Here is a 19,073-nt window from a genome sequence, read left to right on the forward strand (position 1 = left end):
CACCATTTAGTTAAATTTAATAATTAATCAACAAAACAAATTAAGATTCATTCTACAAATGTGCATAATGTTTGACAATAAACATGTTGATATAATACATCAATAAATGAAAATATTAAAATGAAAAACAAATTGGCACACAGAAAAGCTAGCCTAGAAATATTGGTGTGCAAAACTTAAAAGATATGGTTTGCTGCAGAAACAGAAATAGTGCAGAAAAAGTGTCAAAAGACAAAACATCATGTTGATTTTCCACTAAGCCTCCAAGTGGGTGAGATGAGTTATTCATACCTCCACTTATTATTTTTCACTCCATTAAAGTTTCCTAGCAAACATATGCTACAAAAAAGGAACATATTTTAAGGGGGGGGGGAAAGTTGAAAATACCAATTTTGAGGTGTCATAATAATAAACTGGGTAGATTACAATCCCCTCTGAGGTAAGATTTCTTTATGAAAAAACTTTTCATGTTTTTATGTTTACATCCATCCCCTGTATTTTTTGTAGATTTCTTATATTAATACCATTTTGTAGGGGTGTGAATGTAAGAAATTTACAAACTGTAGAGGTTGGATGTAGTTTCTAAAAAATAAGGGAGTTTTTTATAAATAGACTTTACCTCAGGAAGGTAGTTTTAATTTACCCTAAACATTTGATATGGCTCTCAAGCACACCTAGCTAGTGCAAAATTGTAATTAGTAATTACACCCGAATTCATTGAATTAGTAGTCACTAACTCACTATTATGATTAGGGGTGGAAATTGGTACTAAATTTTCGATCCGATTTTTTTTGTGGAACAAAGTCCTTTATTCCAATTTCTGGAGGCTGATTTACGATTTTGTTTCGAATTTCCAGAATCTGAATAAAAAATAACTTTTTTTTCCGAAAGAGTTAATTTCGATCCGATCCGTCCGATTTACACCCCTAATTTTGATGAAGGGATACTAGTTATTGTGGTACATATATATAAATCATTGAGAGAATATGGTGATGCAACTTCGTATTTTTTGCAATAGCTAAGTAATATAAATGTAGCATCACTACTAGAAAAAATTCTTTTTACCACACCATTAATCTATCAAAAATGTACCAAATTTGTAGTAAAAAGGTTTTTGCTACGCATTTTCTACGAATTTGCCTCGTAGTATATATATGGGCATGACAATAACTTTGTTACAATAAATGCCCGTAGCAAATATTTTTTTGCTACGGTATAGCCTAGCATATACTAAGACTCCAAGATTGTCCCGTAGTAAAAGGTACCTTTTGTTACGACATTTTGCCGTAACAAAAAAATTCATAGGAAAAAACCATTTTGTCTACTAGTGCATTAAGTGACATTACAATACATGTAGCTAAGTTTTTTTTTTTTTTTTTTTTTTTTCATGCTATCATATGTTGCTATAGACTATAGTCGTGGTATTATTTCCTCTTCATTCTATTACAAGAAAATACAAGAAATGCTGTCCATGTCATATAACATGTCAATTAATTAAAAAATTTAAAACATACTGCATTTGAATATATATCCTACCTTCCATTTTCTTACTGCAATGATGAATCATTTCAGGTAAGTTGACTTTCTGAATTAGGTATATATGAGCACCATCGAAATTCAATTAGTAGGGATATAACAACAATTATGTCTAGATAATTAACTTTTTTTTTTTTATTAAAAGTTGATGATTAAGTGCATGAGCTCTTCAATAGTACATTACATTAAACTACCAACACTATTAATAAAAAAAAAAAGTAAAACAAAACTAATTAATGGTCTACGTCTCTACGAGATATTACATTTGGCGAAAAGTATCGGACGATTTTGCACTATTGATTTATACAAATAATTATCAAATAGATTCACATAAATATGTTTGTTATTATGCGTAAATCAATGGTACGGTGCAGGATTACTCGTTCTATTTTACAGGATGCAACATTTACAAAACCCTAATTAATTAAAGAGCAAAGTGTTGGGGAAAGCGAGAGAAGATCCCCCATATACTTGTGGAGTTCACTTTCACTATGGCTTTTCTATTCTTGCTATTGTTTTTGTGTGTAAATAAAGAATGTTTTTGTTGTGCGGTTTCTATGAATAGGAATTTGCATAGTGGCATATAAAAGTAATTTGATGTCAAGAGACAAGAATTAATGTAAGGTACTATATATTATTTCTTGGGTATATGTCATGGTGCTGACTACTATGATGTGTACACCTCATCATTTTTCGAGCATGCTCGAGAATCTTTTGTCAATCTAGAAGCATATCTAAATTTACCTGGAATTTGCTAATCATCTCTTCAATATATATATATATATATATACTAGTCATAATATTAAATGATATTTAAAATTTATAAATAGTTAAATAATTTGAATAACCATAACTAAAAACTATTCTACATAGTTTAAGTAGAGGCTCTTTGAGGAAACTCCCTCATTACTTTTTTTTTTTAATGGAGAGAGGCCCAAAATATTTCTCTCCATATAAGAAAAGCCCACACCCATTTTCAGCTATTATGTTTTCCAGCTTTGCCCCCACCCGCCACATCATCACTGTGTCACACGCTCAGCGTTTTTTTTTCCTGTATCAGTTTCCTTAATCGACTATAAAGCTAGTCGATTAGCCTTAATCGACTATGCTTCATAATCGATTAAGGAAATTCTTTATTTTTTTATTTTATTCTTTTTTTAATTTTTTTTTAATTTTTTTTCTATATCAGGTATATTAATCGACTATGATGAAGCATTGTCGATTAAGAATCTGTTACTAAACATAACAAATAACAATTGCAAAATAAATGCAAAATCAAATATATTTTAAAAAATACAAAAAATATACAAACATTATAATTGATTTATACAATTGGAGTCAATAAAAAAAATCCAAAAAAAATAAAAAATTGGAGTCGATCAACCTTAATCGACTACGAGAGCATAGTCGATTAGCTTAATCGACTATTAAATATGTACATAGTCGATTAAGGTTCCAGCTTGCGCAAATTTCTCTACACGCGCTGTCATCCGCCCGATTTACCACAACGTCGCCACACCACACATCGGCATCCCACGCAGTCGCAAAAGATTATTACTTACCAATAAAATAGACAAAATTCATAGTTGATCTATAATTGCTTTAATGCAATGGGAGACAGGGTCAATGCAGTAGGTAACACTAGCTGGTTTCGAACCAGACAAAAGCAGCTGGGGCTGAAATTGGTCGGAGTGATGGATGGTTGTTCGCCCTTGGAAAACCTGCCACAAATATTTAAAATGAGAAGGCTCCTTCTCGTTCAATCCATAACGAGAAAAGGGTTGTGTCCAATTTGATGGCTGCAGCGGTTCTTCACCCAATATGTCGGCCAATTCGTCGGAGCATTTATTTAACGACGCCGGCCAAATTCTGATCGAGCAGAGAATAAGCAGATCGAGAAGAGGAGAGAGAGAGAGAGAGAGAGAGAGAGAGAGAGAGAGAGAGAGAGAGAGAGAGAGAGAGAGAGAGAGAGAGAGAGAGAGAGAGAGAGAGAGAGAGAGAGAGAGAGAGAGAGAGAGAGAGAGAGAGAGAGAGAGAGAGAGAGAGAGAGAGAGAGAGAGAGAGAGAGAGAGAGAGATGATAAGTGTTCGTTTTGCACGATTTTTACTTATCAAATCTTCGAGTTTTGGTCTTCGTTCGTCCGAGTTTCGGCTTTATTTGTATATATTATTGCGTTTCTTGTTTTATTTATATTTCACGGTTTTATTAGGTATTTTTGCCGAGTCGAAGCCATTTGAAAGCGAAACCAAATTTTCAAGCCAATTTTGGGGCCAAGAAGACCCAGATCGCGATCTGACATCTCTGGATCGCGATCTGGGGGTTGTCACAGTGCTGAACTTGATCAAGATCCAGATCGCGATCCAGCAATCCGTATCGCGATCTGGGGTGTCTTACAGAGCTGAAATTGATCAAGATCCATATCGCGATCCAGCAACCGGTATCGCGATCTGGGGGGTCTTACAGAGTTGAAACCGGTAGACTCTAACTACACTGGAGACGGGGGTTAGAGTACATTAGCGTCTGAGTTAACGAATAGGAATGTGGTATTAGATAACGGATTTGTAGATCGTTGGTGATTATACATAGGTGGATTTGGCCCTAGAAGTCCCCTTTAAATCGAAGTCCCCCGCGTTGAGTTGTTGTTTCTTTATTTACGTTCATTATATTTTTGCATGTTTACGATCTTGCATGCTTTCAAATTAGGGTTTCTCACCATTTCAAATATTTACGATCGGCTAGATAATATAACGATAATATAATTACACTACTCAGCATGTGAATCTACAAGGTCCCTGTGGATCGATATCCGGAACCACTGTTCTGCAAAATGCGATACTGTATACTTGCGGTAATTTATACGTGAGGAAAACGCGTATCGAGAGAGAGAGAGAGAGAGAGAGAGAGAGAGAGAGAGAGAGAGAGAGAGAGAGAGAGAGAGAGAGAGAGAGAGAGAGAGAGAGAGAGAGAGAGAGAGAGAGAGAAAGAGAGAGAGAAGAAAGAACGAGAGAAGAGAGAAGAGAGAATAGAGCAGAGATAAGAGAAGAGTGAAAACGAAAAGAAAAACAACGGCGTAAGATGATATGTTAAAATATAGGGTTAGGAGTAAGGGTATAATTGAGAGATTACATTTATTAATTATTCAAGCTAATAACAAAAGGAGTTTCTCTAGTTATTTTTTGGAGGAGGGTTTTCACATTTCCTAGATGAGGGGTTATTGTTAAATTTCCCGTTACAATTAGTTAGATATTGGGCTCTTCAATCAAACTTTTATAAGTTTTTCTCCAGCCATCTTTGTATTTTTTAATAACTTCAACGAATTTTGACAAGTTGAAATATATTATATTTTATTTTATTATATTTAAACAAAGGTTACATATATTTACTTGTTCAATAATATTTTTATACTATTCTCAAAAAAAATATTTACTATTTTCAAAAAAACTTCCGGGTTCTGCCTCTGACCCCATTAATTTTTCCTTTACCTTAACTTTGTCAATATTTCAGTCTTATTTTCCCAAGATTCTTAACTGCTAATAAAAAAAAAAACTTGTCCAGTCGTGCTTGTTAGAATGAATTAATTTTTATATTATACAGTACAAAATAGGGGGCCATTTCTTACAAATTCTCAAAACTCGCCTAGGACCCCAATTTCTCGGGAACGGCCCAGCGTAGCATAACTCAAGGCAAATTAGTTTGGACCTAATTCGAACTCTTTTACCAATACTTTATAGGTCGAACTTGACATACTGATTAATTTAGTGTACGTCTCGTATGATTTTCGAGCTATTGAACGAACGAGTGAGAAATTTATCTTGCACTATATTTAATTAAGTGTGACTTAATCTTACCGATCAATTGTTATGAGGAGTATGAAGTGAGAGCCCAAATTATATACTATTATACAGTACTAGAACCTCGATAAATCAATAACCATCGCTTCAATAATACTTTCTTCCGGTCTCTATTCGGTAAAAAATATATATTAAATTATTAGTTCGATATTTTTATATTTCAATAAATTAATAGAATTTTCTTAATCTCAACTGTATTAATTTAATTAAAGAGGTTTAACCGTGGTTAATTTTCTAACATCATTATGGTATGAGATATAGTTGCAAGTTGTAGCATGGAGGACAATACTTCAATATATAATTATATATTCATCACCATGCTGAATCGTTCATCTAATTTCACACGAGTTTTAATTTATTTATTTTTGTTCCCATGTTTTTCATAATTCTGATTTTGTTTCATTGCTGCATGCAGAAATGGGCCGGGGTATGTTTGAAATTGACACAATAATTGTATAATAAATATGCATGGTAATTAATTAATTAATTAATTAATTTCAATCAGATCCTTGTTTGACTAGAGAGATGGGGTATATATGTTTGAAATTGAGCACAACATTTTTTTTATAATCCTATTTATATGCATCGTAACAAAATCTAAATCAAATTTTTATTTGACCAAAACTTGTATTTGACTTTGAATTGAGGGTGCATCGGAGTTAATTTCGTAACAAGATGTTTTAAATTCAATTAGGGTTCATTGCATTTGGCATCCTTCTATTCTTCTCTAATTGCTAAGAAAATCCTAATGCTATTTTATTAATAAAATCCCCAATTATTCAATTTTTTTAAATTTCTTTACCAAACTGTCCCATAAAAAAACAATCTCTTTCTTAGATGCGAAAATAAATACGCATAGATTCTACTAAATATAACATACTAAATACTAAAATATTCTTATCATTAATTAATTTTTTAATTAATTAATTAAAAGTGATAAGGGGCAAAATTAATGAAAATAAAATGAATACTTTATTAAACTCTAATATAACAAATAAAAAATACCCAAAAAAGACAAGTAATATAAAACAAATAGAGAGTAAATAAAGCGTGTTTTGCTAATATTCATAAGTCATAACACATAAATTCTTAGGAATTCGATACAACACAAGAGAGTAATAAATACAATAAATTCAAAAAACTTACCACTAATTCACTCTGAAATATATAAATAGATATAAATTCATAATGACACGTGTACCAAAATTATATCCATATCTGAAATATCCACAAAATCCTAGGAGATTAATTAGGGCTTTTGAATTGACTAATAATTATGTAAATAAATAAATAAATTAAAAAAACAACCGCATAGTTTAACCAATACACAAATTATAGGGAAATCAGTATCTTATCCAATGACCATTCCCTATCAATAAATCCTCTACAATTCCTCTCGACCACCCACCCCCCCCCCCACCCCCACCCCCGAATAGGTTTTGTTTGAGGGCTATAAATACCAACACTTTGTTCCACAAATATCATCTCACTGCAGATAGAAATATTTATTTCCTTTAGATTAAAGAATTAGAATTAGTATTTAAATAGTAGTAGACTGTCAAAGCCCGGCCCGATGGAGTCAGCGAAGGGAGGAGTGCGTTGGGCTTTGCCAGTTGTGGTGTACGTTTGTTGTTGTTTAGTGTTTTTGCTAAACCTAAACAGCAGCAACGGCGTCGAAGCGTCGCATAACGTTTTCATGCACCTACAGTCTTCGTCCGCCGTCAATGTCAGAAAGGAACACCGTACCGGCTACCACTTTCAGCCCACCAAACACTGGATTAACGGTATGTATCTATCTATGTATGTATGTATGTATGTATGTATGTATGTATGTATGTATGGATGGATGGATCCATAATGTGGTAATGGATCTTGGGTTTTATTCGGATTCGGATTAAAAAAAAGTTCAAACATTGTTTGAATAATTAATGTTGTTTTTTTGTCGGTTTTCTTGATTTTTTTAAGGCATGTTTTAAGGTTATGGAGGTAAGAAATTCAATTTGGTCAAAGATCAAATCCCAGAAAATTGCAGGAGTATTAATGACACATTGACTCAAAATAATATATACATACAAATTATATAGTCATGATTTGGATTATAATATATTTACCATTAATCATGGCCTCTCGCCGTGTAAGTTATGGTGACTCAGCGGACACACGGTACAATTTAAAAGATCCATGTAAATGATTGACAAAATATTCCATTTTGGATTAAATCCACTAGTGTGTGGACTCACACCACCACTATTCCATATGGTCCCCTAACAAGTTGTACCATTTTTCTCTCTTTAATTTTCCACTTGAAAAATGGCACAATGAAATATCCTACTTGATGACGACAGTGATACGTCACTATCTCATGCATCTGTTGCATCTCTATATATCTCTATTTATTATTGTGTTAAATTAAGTTACTTTTTTTAGAGGATTCTTGCATTCTTCTTATTGATTATCTAACCATTTTTTTTTCTTTTTCATGTGCCACGTGTGTGATTACAAAATGAATCAACAACATCAGATCCAAATGGTGAGTATCTTCATACACACTCCATTATTTAATTCTAATAATAAAAAAAAAAATATTCTTGAAATAATCAATAACATACCTTCTTTAAAACAGGACCAATGTACTTCAATGGCGTGTACCACCTCTTCTACCAGTACAATCCCAAAGGTGCTGTTTGGGGCAACATTGTGTGGGCCCACTCAGTCTCCAAAGACTTAATCAACTGGGAAAAAGTCGAACACGCAATCTACCCATCGAAGCCGTTCGACAAATACGGGTGCTGGTCCGGGTCGGCAACAGTCCTACCCGGAAACAAACCCGTTATCCTCTACACCGGAATCGTCGACGACAAAAACTCACAAGTCCAAAACTACGCTGTCCCGGCTAATCTATCCGATCCTTATCTCCGCGAATGGATTAAGCCCGATAACAACCCTTTGATCGTCTCCGATCCATCCATCAACGCCACTTTCTTCCGCGACCCGACGACCGCATGGCTCGGCAAAGACGGCCACTGGAGGATCACCATCGGCGGCAGAAGGAACCGCAGAGGAATCTCCTACTTGTACAGGAGTAGGGATTTCGTGCACTGGGTTAAGGCGAAGCACGCGCTGCACACTTCTGCGGGAACCGGCAACTGGGAGTGCCCGGATTTCTTCCCCGTTTCGGTTTCGGGTACGAATGGATTGGACACGTCTGTCGTGGGGCCCAACGTGAAGCACGTGCTGAAGGTGAGCCTTGACGCCACGAGGTTCGAGTACTACACTTTGGGTTCTTACGAAAAAGACAGATATACCCCTGATCCGGACATGATTGATGGATGGAATGGATTGAGGTACGACTACGGAAACTTCTACGCCTCCAAATCTTTCTTCGACCCGAGCAAGAACAGAAGGATTCTTTGGGGTTGGGCTAATGAGTCTGATTCTACTGATAAAGATATCAAGAAGGGTTGGGCCGGCGTTCAGCTAATCCCACGTACCCTTACGCTCGATCCGAGCGGGAAGCAGTTGCTGCAGTGGCCCGTCGAGGAAGTCGAAAACCTAAGAAAGAATAAAGTGGAATTGAGCAACAAGATTCTCAACAAGGGCGAAACTGTCGAAATCAAAGGAATAACAGCTGCACAATCTGATGTGGACGTTACTTTCTCGTTCGGGAGCTTGGATAAAGCCGAGCCGTTCGATCCAAGCTGGGATAGATATGATGCACAGAAGCTTTGCGGCCAGAAGGGTTCGACCGTCGAAGGTGGATTGGGACCGTTCGGAATATTGACGTTGGCTTCACAGAATCTTGAGGAATATACTCCTGTCTTCTTTAGGGTTTTCAAGGATCAAGACAAGTATCAAGTTCTTATGTGCTCTGATGCATCAAGGTATATATAAAAATTGTCCATACATATATATATGTAGCATTTATAATTTATTTATACTAATTAATTTAATCTTTGTTAATAGGTCCAGTGCATCGGTAGATAAGACTAAGATGGACGATGGGAAGGATGCGTACAGACCCTCGTTTGCAGGGTTCGTGAACGTGGACTTGAACGAAAAGAAGCTTTCTCTCAGGAGTTTGGTATATATATATATAATTTCATATTTCCCTATACTTCTTTTATTTATTTATATAGGTATTATTTAATCAATCGATTTTAATATTTTTAAAAATAATAATTTTGTTTCGTAGATCGATAATTCGGTGGTGGAGAGCTTTGGAGCGGGAGGAAAGACGTGCATAACGTCTAGGGTATATCCGACTCTGGCATTGTACGGAAATGCGCATTTGTATGCATTCAACAATGGCAGTGAGACTGTGAAGATTGATAGTTTGAATGCATGGAGTATGAGTAAGCCAGTGAAGATGAACCATTGAGAGATGGATTGTTATTGATCAATAATGCATTTGACAGAGATTGGGAGACGCACGGACGAATAATAATTTCGATTATTTGATTTTTCGATGCTTTTTTTTTCGGTTTTTGATTCAGTTTTTGTTTTCGAGTTTTAGTCGGAATAATGTATATATTTGTGAATAAAATTTCCGAGTATCTGATTGATATTTGGTTATTTTCTCAACTTCTTCATTGGTTGTTTTGTCTACTGTTCTTTTAATGCTGTTCTTTAATCTCACAAGGCATCAGTTTATTTACATAATACTTGACAATTTGATTAATTAGGTAAACAACAAATTAAGGGTTTACAGAATTTGAAGTCTCCTAAAATCAACTTTTTTGGTGGCTTATGGACTAGGGTACAACACATTGTTTATATTTTATAGTTTTAAAATTTTATTTTAAATTTTGTAAATACTATCTTTTATAAATGATAAATGAATTCTATTGAAAAACAATTAACATATAAATAAAATCTAGTTAATTTTGACTTTTATCATATTTAATATACTACTGAAGTCAAACTTTTAACACTTAATAGTTAGTAAATATAAAAAAAAAAATAAAAAAAAAAATTTAATGCAATTTAATTTCAAATAATAATTCATATAATAGTAAATGTTGATATTATTATTATTATTGTTAAAGTAAATCAATTTGGATTTTAATTCTAATAAATTAATAATATACAACAGAAAATGTGTGGGATTTGCTTTTGCTGATACAAATTAGAACTAGATTTCAATTCTAAAAAAAAAATGAAATCTAAAAATTTATCCATAATTAATAAACTTCGGAGTTTCTTGGAAATCCGATCACATTCGTACTTTTAGATTAGTAATGAAATTTTCCAGACTTTTATTTTTTATTTCTTAATTTAATTCAATTTATAACAAGTAATCACAATAGTGAAAGAAGAAATAAAACTTATATCAATGTAATTAATAAGAAATATAAACTAACTCTTGCTAATATAATTGTGATGGTGGTGGACTGTTTGAGCCTTTGCAGCTATGATTTTATTTTATTTTAAATAAAATTTGAGCATATTTATATTTTTATATAAAAGATATCGAAAATAGGGAAAATCATAATTTTTATCCCTCAAGTTTACAATGATTTCACATTTGGTCCCCCATATTCACAAAAAACATATTTGATCCCTCGTGTTGCAATAGTTTAACATTTTCGATCATTTTCGTCAATTTACCGTCACACGCTTAATTATGTTAGTACTAATGAAAAATTGACGGAGATAACTTAAAATGTTGAATTTCTGAAACATGAAAGACCAAATGTTTTTTTTAGAATACTGGGGTCCAAATATTTTGAGATTATTGGGGACCAAATGTGAAATCAATGCGAACTTGACGGACAAAAACTTTACTTTTCCCTCCAAAATACCTATTATACATATAATATTAAAAATATTATAAGATTTTTCAGAATATTAGCCCACGCACATAAGAGCATCTCCAAGAGTGTAATGTAAACCTATATTATACACAATATGAACAACCAAGACCAAAGATTAAAAAAAAAAAAAAAAAAAAAAAAAAAAAAAGAAATAGTGAGCTCCAAGAGTAAAATGCATAATTAACAAATTGGCTAAATTGTAACTTTGGCTTCTCAAATTTGAGAAACCAAACCTACAATTTAGCTAATGCAAAAAATATTTCATAATGAATTATAAATTTTTAATGTTTATTTATATATATCAATTAAGTTATTGAAATTTCTTTTATCAAATTTAAAATTATTTTTGTATACTTCTTAATTAGTATTATTAGTTATTAGTATATTAACTAAAATAAAAGTCAAATAATTTTGTAAAACAAAAATTATTAAATATTCAACATATAAATATATTGTTTAGAATAATACACATTTTTATTAATATTTAATAATAATTGAATATCATGTAGAAATTATTTAATAAAAATAATTAAATATTATAATTGTGTAAAATAACAATGTTGTTGGAGTGCAATGTTAAAAGTGGAGTGCTAAAACACTATTCATTCGTTATATTATAGATATAGACAACCGTTTTTAGACAAACGGTTGGAGATGGCCTAATACAGAAAACAAAATTCATTTTAAAAGGTTAAATTCAGTGCAATTATGCAATTCAAATTTTCAATATTTGCACCATATATGAACCAAATAATTAGGGATGGCAATATTACCCGACCCGGCGGGTACCCGCCCCGCCCCGCCCCATTTTAGACGGGTAATACCCGCCCCGTTTAGGATTGGGGTGGGTAAGGGTTTTACAATTTATGCCCGCAACGGGTAAGGGGCGGGTATGGGTATAGTAAAATTTCCCCCGTACCCGCCTCGTTTACCACCCGTATTTTTTATTTACGTATAATACCCTTGTAGGTATTATTTTTCTATTTATTTTCTTTCTATTTATTTTGTATTAAGTATTGTTGAACATAGGTGACTGGGTGGCTTGTTAAAAGACAACGATGCTTGCTTTTAATCTATGATGTAATATGTTATTTTATAAAATGATTGTTGATTTGCATTTATATTTTAATTGTATTGAGTACTTAGTATATATATATATATATATATATATATATATATATATATATATATATATATATATATATATATATATATATATATATATATATATATATATATATATATATTTTTGCATTGGAAAAAAAAAAGTTATTTTTTTTTGAAGGAACATAACTAGAATTGATTTTTATATTCAACATAAGAAGGAAAAGTTTAAATGGAAGAGAAAAGGAAAAACGGGTCCTCAAACGGGGCGGGTACCCGCGGGTGCAAAATGGGTCGGGGGCGGGTTCTAAAATTCCAACCCGCAACGGTATGAGGCGGGTGCGGGTAGCTTGATTTTCTAAACGGGGCGGGTGCGGGGATTGCGATACCCGCCCCGTACCCGCCCCATGGCCATCCCTACAAATAATACAATTTTTCATGAAAAAAAAAAAAAACCAACAAATGAACAGTTTCACCTGACTACATTTTTCGTTCTATACGACCCTTGTATACGGTTATTACTTATTAGAATAGTCACAACAATCGAATCATTTCTTCCCGAACTCTTGTAATCTTTTTTTTGTAAGAACTTAGAGTCGATCCTCACAACATGAAACTCAAACGTAGAAAAACTAGTACTATTATAATTGAAGAATAATCGTAACATAAACCCTCCAATAACCATTAAGGGCATCTCCGACCGGACGCCATATAACGCCATTTTTTCATCTAATTTAGGTGTTTTTAGCCTTCCACCCGAAATTTCTATATCACCATTACACCTAAAATTATAGAGGTTTGGTTTTAGCCTCCCACCGTGGTCAACCTCCATATCACCAAATACTCAAATCCTATTTTACCACCAAATTTTTTGGTGAAGAAATTTTCATCTCCCACCGGTCCACCATTTTCCTATTTTTTCCACCAAATCCTATTTTTCCTATCAAATATAGAGGTGAAAATAGTATTTGTCGTAATTAACACCATTTTATTAAGTACCATATAAAATAACGATTTTAATTAATTGCCCCCGATTACCAACTTATTAGCATATTTATCGTAAATACATTGGTATTAATTATTAAATTAGTTTTTAAAATATAAATATAGTTGTTATAATTAACAAAACATTAATTCTAATAACATAAATATGCTTATTTTTAATTAATTTGTATATTTTGCTAGTATTAATGTTTATTAGCCCATTTCTTTACTTAACTAATACGCTAATTGCTATTAATAAAATATAATAAGCAACAATAGAATGATTAACGAAACACACTTTAATTGATGAAATACGGAAGAGACATTTATAGACAATTATAGACATTTAATAGAATGATAACATAATTTTTAAATTATATAATTAAGAAAATTTGTTTCTTAGCATTGGATCGATAATTAATATTTAGAAAATAAAATATTATAAAATTACAATTAACATTAGATTTACATTTTTTGAGCATATATGGTGAAATGCCATAGGAGATCAAACCAAATCTTTTTTTTTTTTTTTTTTTTTGGTAATAATCAAACTAAATCTCATTTCCTATAAGTGGTGAAATGGTGAAATATTATTATTTTAATTATTTGGCGTAAATTTAGGTGAAACCCATTAGAGACCAAAAACACCAAAATTCCACTAAAAATAGCGGAAGAATAAAATGGTGTGCTACCAGTGGGAGATGAATCCATTTTTTCACCACCATAAATAGGATTTGGTGAAAAAATGGTGAGACCGGTCATAGATTCTCTAACACAAGACCCACCAAATAGACTGCACAACAAAATCTAGTCATGTAACATTCAAGAAAATCAACTGCAACGGAATGAATCTAGCTGACAAAGTAAAGAATGATAGTCGATGTAGGGAATAATAATACGCTCTTTTGCATTAATGGCAACAGAGACATCTAATTATATTCCCAGTTGAAATATGAAACAAATAAACCACACTAAAACAACGAAGTAAATATGCAAACTCAAATAAGAGCATATAAGAAATAGCAAATAACATTAAATTTTGAGAAGAGACAAGATGATAATTTTATATTCCGAAAAATTCTCTATCCCTCAACTATTGGTATCCAGAAAATCAGACAACATAATCCAAGTTGTTCAAATTGAAATGGTAACTGCAACGGATTTTGTCGTAACAAATGATAAGTTACAGCCTCCTTCCCCTTCTGCCACCCTTTCTCCTGGTGCTGTCGGTTGGAATTGGAGTCACATCCTCTAAAAGATAGATAAACAGGTATATTCAGTTAAACATATTCAAAATTTAGATATGCACAAAAAAAATCAAACAATTCCGAGAAATTGCTACATTCAATAAACAATATTTATTTAAAAAGAAAGAAAAAAAAAAGTACCAATGCGACCAATCTTCATGCCAGAACGAGCAAGGGCTCTGAGTGCAGACTGTGCACCAGGACCAGGGGTCTTAGTCTTGTTACCACCAGTAGCACGGAGTTTAATGTGAAGTGCGTTAATACCCAACTCCTGTATATTTTTCCATCTTCAGTAACCGATTAATGATTAAAAGTAAAGAATTGAGTTTTAGAACGGAATTATAAATAACCTTGCATCTTGTAGAAACATCTTGTGCTGCAAGCATAGCAGCATACGGTGATGACTCATCTCTATCAGCTTTCACCTTCATACCACCTAATATTACATCAAATGTCATCAAACTTGAGAAGAAAAAAATCTAAAATAATTTAGGGTTTACGAAATGAATGTAACTCAGAACAACTAAACATTAAAAAAACATTAGCCTACACTTAATCAGCAGAAAGGTGAATCAATTTCAGGTAATTTGTATATAGTACGCAATTACGAAGAACTTCACAACATTTTTTATTACCCGTGATATCAACATCAGATGATAAATCAGGTCTACAAGGTCGTGTAGCATCAGCAAAAAGTATCAGATGCAAATTACCCATTCAAATTAGTTTCATCCTCTGCCCTGATATCTACAACTAAATACGAGATCACATACACACACGCACACGGCACATAGTAGATAATCGTACTTGGCAGGTTAAAATTAACTAGAGCCAGTTAAAGTTATAAAACAGGTAACGAATTCTTTATAAACAATAACCACAAAAACGAACATGCATGCATGTGATCAACAAAGGATAACCCCCAAGCTGCATACAAAAAAGGTAACATATAAGACAAGTAAACCAATCAAATCATACCTGTAATACGAACCATGGTTTCCCTTCCCGATAAATCTGTCACATGCTGCAAGTAAATTAATTGCTTAGCTATAACTCTACAAAGGTGGTGACAGTAAACCAAAATATGAGTAAAATCACTGCATTTCTCACAATGAAGGTGTCGTTGAACGAGGCAAAGACATGAGCAACGCAGAACACTAATTCTCCATCCCGAGTGGCGGGTCCGAGGGTGACATTCTCTTCTTTAGGCTCCCTAGTCTTTCTCCTAGACTGTAAAAACCAACAAGTCATTTTGTAAATCAGAATCCAAAGGGAATAAACTCCAAAGCTCGTGTCACTTTGATATTTACATCATTTTTCGCAAGGGCATCTAGGGAGTGTTAAAAAGACCAGAAGCAAAAGAAACCCATCGAAAATAGGAAAAGGAAACGGTTACATTTGCACCGCATTGATATAGCAAAATACAGACGAAAACGTCAAAAAGAAAATCAAGATGCACACAAACCAAATAATTTCACTTGACAATCACAATAATCGACACGAAGTACTGCTAAGAATCCCCATGTCGTTTTTACAATTAATAAATCAGCACAAGTTACAAATTACGAGTGCCGGCACAGCAATTCACGCAGGAAGCGCAACATATGAAAATTGAATCCCAAACCCTAATGATTTATGCTGAAGCATCTACCTCATGCTACGATTTGCATAGAAACAAGAAGGGGAGAAGACGAATCAGAAAAAATTGCATCAATCAGAGGAAGATTTAGCCCTCCGGAGCGGTACATTGATAAAAATCAAAATTTTAAACACTGCCAAATTACACAATTAAGCAAAGATTTATATGCAGACATACAAAACAGAAATTGAAGCACATACCATTGCTTGGGCTGCGAATTCGAAGACGGCTGAGCTCTGCTATTCGAGTGTGATAAACCCTAATTTAGAAAAGACGGGGCTTATGAAATGTGAAGAACGCTACTGTAGAGACTGTATTAAGTCATAATTTTATACTTTTGACACATAATTTTGTATTGTAAAATATTAAATACAACGACAAATGTAAAATAGTATATTTTTTATTTACTAAATAGAATATTTAAAGTAATAATTGCATTTCTTTTGTAATATCAAATTTCATATAATTAATTGTAAGTCGCGAAGATGTGTAATTTTAAATGATTATTTACTACAATTATTGGATTAAATTTTATTTAATTATTTATAAAATAATACATTTTAAAAAAAATTACATACCCCATCTACATGTAAAATAATAATGTATAACTAGGGGTAGAAATCGGATGGAATTGATCGGAAATACCTTATTCGGAAATTCTCCAATTTTTTTCGAAAGTTAAAAATAGTTTTCAATTTCGTTCCAAAAAAATCAGAATTTCAAAATAAATTCAAATTTCGGAATACATCGGAATCGGAGGAATTTCGGAATTTTCGGAAATTGCATTAATGTTTAATATTTTGTTCCAAAATCGGAAATAATGATGATTTTAAGATTTTTTTTCCTAATATTTTCGTAATTTTCCGGCAAAATACAACAATCCAAAACAAAAGTCAATATGATGAAAATATAAACACTTGTAAAAACAACATAATCAATTTATCAAAGTAAACATAGTTCTTGCAAATATATGAATAGAAAAATAACTCAGAAATACTATATATATATATATATATATATATATATATATATATATATATATATATATATATATATATATATATACACACACACACAGAGAGACCAGAAATCTAAACTGATATGCCTAATTCTTAATTGGGTTTTTGGCCTAAAAGGCCAAATCAATCCAATTAATAATAAAAGCCCAATTATCATATCTACTAAAATTCAATAGGATTTTAGTTATAACATATTGTCCCACATCGGATTTCTACAAGAAGTCTCCATATTCCATCACCTATAAATATGTGATTTAACTCATATAATAAGGTAAGCACTATTTAGGCAATTAACTAATATTATTTGCTTACATTGTGATAGTTTTCTGACTTGAGCGTCGGAGGACAATCGCCGAGCCACCCCCGGCGTGTCACCTAGTGTTTTCAACTGTTTTGTAGGTTAACGAGTGGAGCGATCCCTTCGACTACCTCGGACGCGTGGCAAGGACTCTCGGCATTCCCGATATTGGGCTTGAAGATTCCCGGACTTAGAAGACCTGTGGGCTTCAAGACCATTGGGCTGACCCATCATTTTTGGAGCAACATCATTTTGGCGCCGTCTGTGGGAAGGCAAACTAGATCACGTGTCATGACGAAGAGGATCAAGGCGATCCCAACCACTCGCCTCGAAGAGCGGAGGAGTCTTAGGGCAGCCTCGATGAAGCGACGGAGTCTCAGAGCCGCCCCGAAGAGCGGAAGAGTCTTAGAGCCGCCCGCCTCGAGGAAGCGACGGAGTCTCAGAGCCGCCCCGAAGAGCGGAAGAGTCTTAGAGCCGCCCGCCTCGAAGAAGCGACGGAGTCTCAGAGCCGCCTCGAAGAGCGGATGAGTCTTAAGGCCGCCTCGATGAAGCAACGGAGTCTCAGAGCCGCCCCGAAGAGTGGAAGAGTCTTAGAGCCGCCCGCCTCGAGGAAGCGACGGAGTCTCAGAGCCGCCCCGAAGAGCGGAAGAGTCTTAGAGCCGCCCGCCTCGAGGAAGCGACGGAGTCTCGGAGCCGCCCTGAAGAGCGGAAGAGTCTTAGAGCCGCCCGCCTCGAGGAAGCGACGGAGTCTCAGAGCCGCCCCGAAGAGCGGAAGAGTCTTAGAGCCGCCCGCCTCGAGGAAGCGACGAAGTTTCAGAGCCGCCCCGAAGAGCGGAAGAGTCTTAGAGCCGCCCGTCTCGAGGAAGCAACAGAGTCTCAGAGCCGCCCCGAAGAGCGAAAGAGTCTTAGAACCGCCCGCCTCGAGGAAGCGACGAAGTTTCAGAGCCGCCCCGAAGAGCGGAAGAGTCTTAGAGCCGCCCGCCTCGAGGAAGCGACGGAGTCTCAGAGCCGCCCCGAAGAGCGGAAGAGTCTTAGAGCCGCCTCGAGGAAGCGACGGAGTCTCAGAGCCGCCTCAAAGAGCGGAGGAGTCTTAGAGCCGCCTCGAGGAAGCAACGGAGTCTCAGAGCCGCCCCGAAGAGCGGTAGAGTCTTAGAGCCGCCTCGAACCAAAAGAACTACGGGAGCGGCCAACGAAGGTGGTCAAGGCGATCTCAACCAACCACTTCAAGGTAACGCTGGAGTCATAGAGCCGCCTCGAAGGGAGAGAACGACGGGAGCGGCCAACCTTGCGGGATCTTCAGCGCCGGTCATTTAGATGACTGCAGAGGAATTACAAGCCTTAAAAGAGTATCGCTCGACAGCCAAAGTTATTTCTCTGAACGAGCTCCTCGAAGAGGCTCACCACCACTCGCCTCAGTGTAGCGCATCCTCAGATCGTGAGCCTCGAAGATACGCTCGCCACCAATCGCCTCATCACAACCCATCATCGAACCGCCCCCTTCGAAGAGAAGCTCGCCGCCGGTCACCACGCCCCTTGAGGCAGAGGGCTCCTCCAAGGGAGAGAGCGGCGCATAGCCGTCGAG

At 34.8% G+C, this 19,073-nt stretch overlaps 2 protein-coding genes and 1 non-coding gene across 4 annotated transcripts; 1 reads left to right on the forward strand and 2 right to left on the reverse strand.

The window, feature by feature from the left end:
- The first annotated feature begins 6,856 nt into the window (after window positions 1-6,856).
- LOC105960109 (beta-fructofuranosidase, insoluble isoenzyme 1) lies at window positions 6,857-9,968 on the forward strand. Of its 2 annotated transcripts, XM_088823916.1 has the most exons (4): window positions 6,857-7,175; window positions 8,011-9,268; window positions 9,351-9,468; window positions 9,580-9,968. In XM_088823916.1, exons 2-4 carry the CDS (start codon window positions 8,016-8,018, stop codon window positions 9,763-9,765), a joined length of 1,557 nt encoding a protein of 518 aa, XP_088680042.1. In that variant the 5' UTR covers window positions 6,857-7,175; window positions 8,011-8,015; the 3' UTR covers window positions 9,766-9,968. The 2 variants fall into 2 exon arrangements, with proteins under 2 accessions (XP_088680042.1, XP_088680043.1); XM_088823917.1 differs by lacking the exon at window positions 6,857-7,175 and having other exon boundaries at window positions 7,878-9,268.
- Window positions 9,969-14,301: 4,333 nt separating this feature from the next.
- LOC105960111 (small ribosomal subunit protein uS11z) lies at window positions 14,302-16,517 on the reverse strand. Its single transcript, XM_012984284.2, has 6 exons — window positions 16,375-16,517; window positions 15,646-15,765; window positions 15,514-15,559; window positions 14,886-14,971; window positions 14,677-14,806; window positions 14,302-14,539 (listed from the first exon to the last, which is right to left on the reverse strand). Exons 1-6 carry the CDS (start codon window positions 16,375-16,377, stop codon window positions 14,472-14,474), a joined length of 453 nt encoding a protein of 150 aa, XP_012839738.1. The 5' UTR covers window positions 16,378-16,517; the 3' UTR covers window positions 14,302-14,471.
- On the reverse strand, window positions 15,189-15,277 carry LOC148767306 (small nucleolar RNA Z101). Its single transcript, XR_016034163.1, has one exon. It is a non-coding gene; the product is annotated as a small nucleolar RNA Z101 (small nucleolar RNA).
- Window positions 16,518-19,073: the final 2,556 nt, after the last annotated feature.

Source organism: Erythranthe guttata, chromosome 10, assembly GCF_056151865.1.
Source record: "Erythranthe guttata isolate IM_541 chromosome 10, IM_541, whole genome shotgun sequence".
Taxonomy (NCBI): Eukaryota; Viridiplantae; Streptophyta; class Magnoliopsida; order Lamiales; family Phrymaceae; genus Erythranthe; species Erythranthe guttata.

Bases quoted from the DNA above. Each gene is read 5' to 3' on its own strand.
- LOC105960109 (XM_088823916.1), top strand. From the start codon at position 8,016: ATGTACTTCAATGGCGTGTACCACCTCTTCTACCAGTACAATCCCAAA. The intron at 9,269-9,350 runs GTATATATAAAA...CTTTGTTAATAG, and splicing joins ATGTGCTCTGATGCATCAAG to GTCCAGTGCATCGGTAGATA. The intron at 9,469-9,579 runs GTATATATATAT...TTTGTTTCGTAG, and splicing joins AGCTTTCTCTCAGGAGTTTG to ATCGATAATTCGGTGGTGGA.
- LOC105960111 (XM_012984284.2), bottom strand. The intron at 15,560-15,645 runs GTGAGAAATGCA...ATTTACTTGCAG, and splicing joins CGTTCAACGACACCTTCATT to CATGTGACAGATTTATCGGG. The intron at 14,972-15,513 runs GTATGATTTGAT...ATGTAATATTAG, and splicing joins AACCATGGTTCGTATTACAG to GTGGTATGAAGGTGAAAGCT.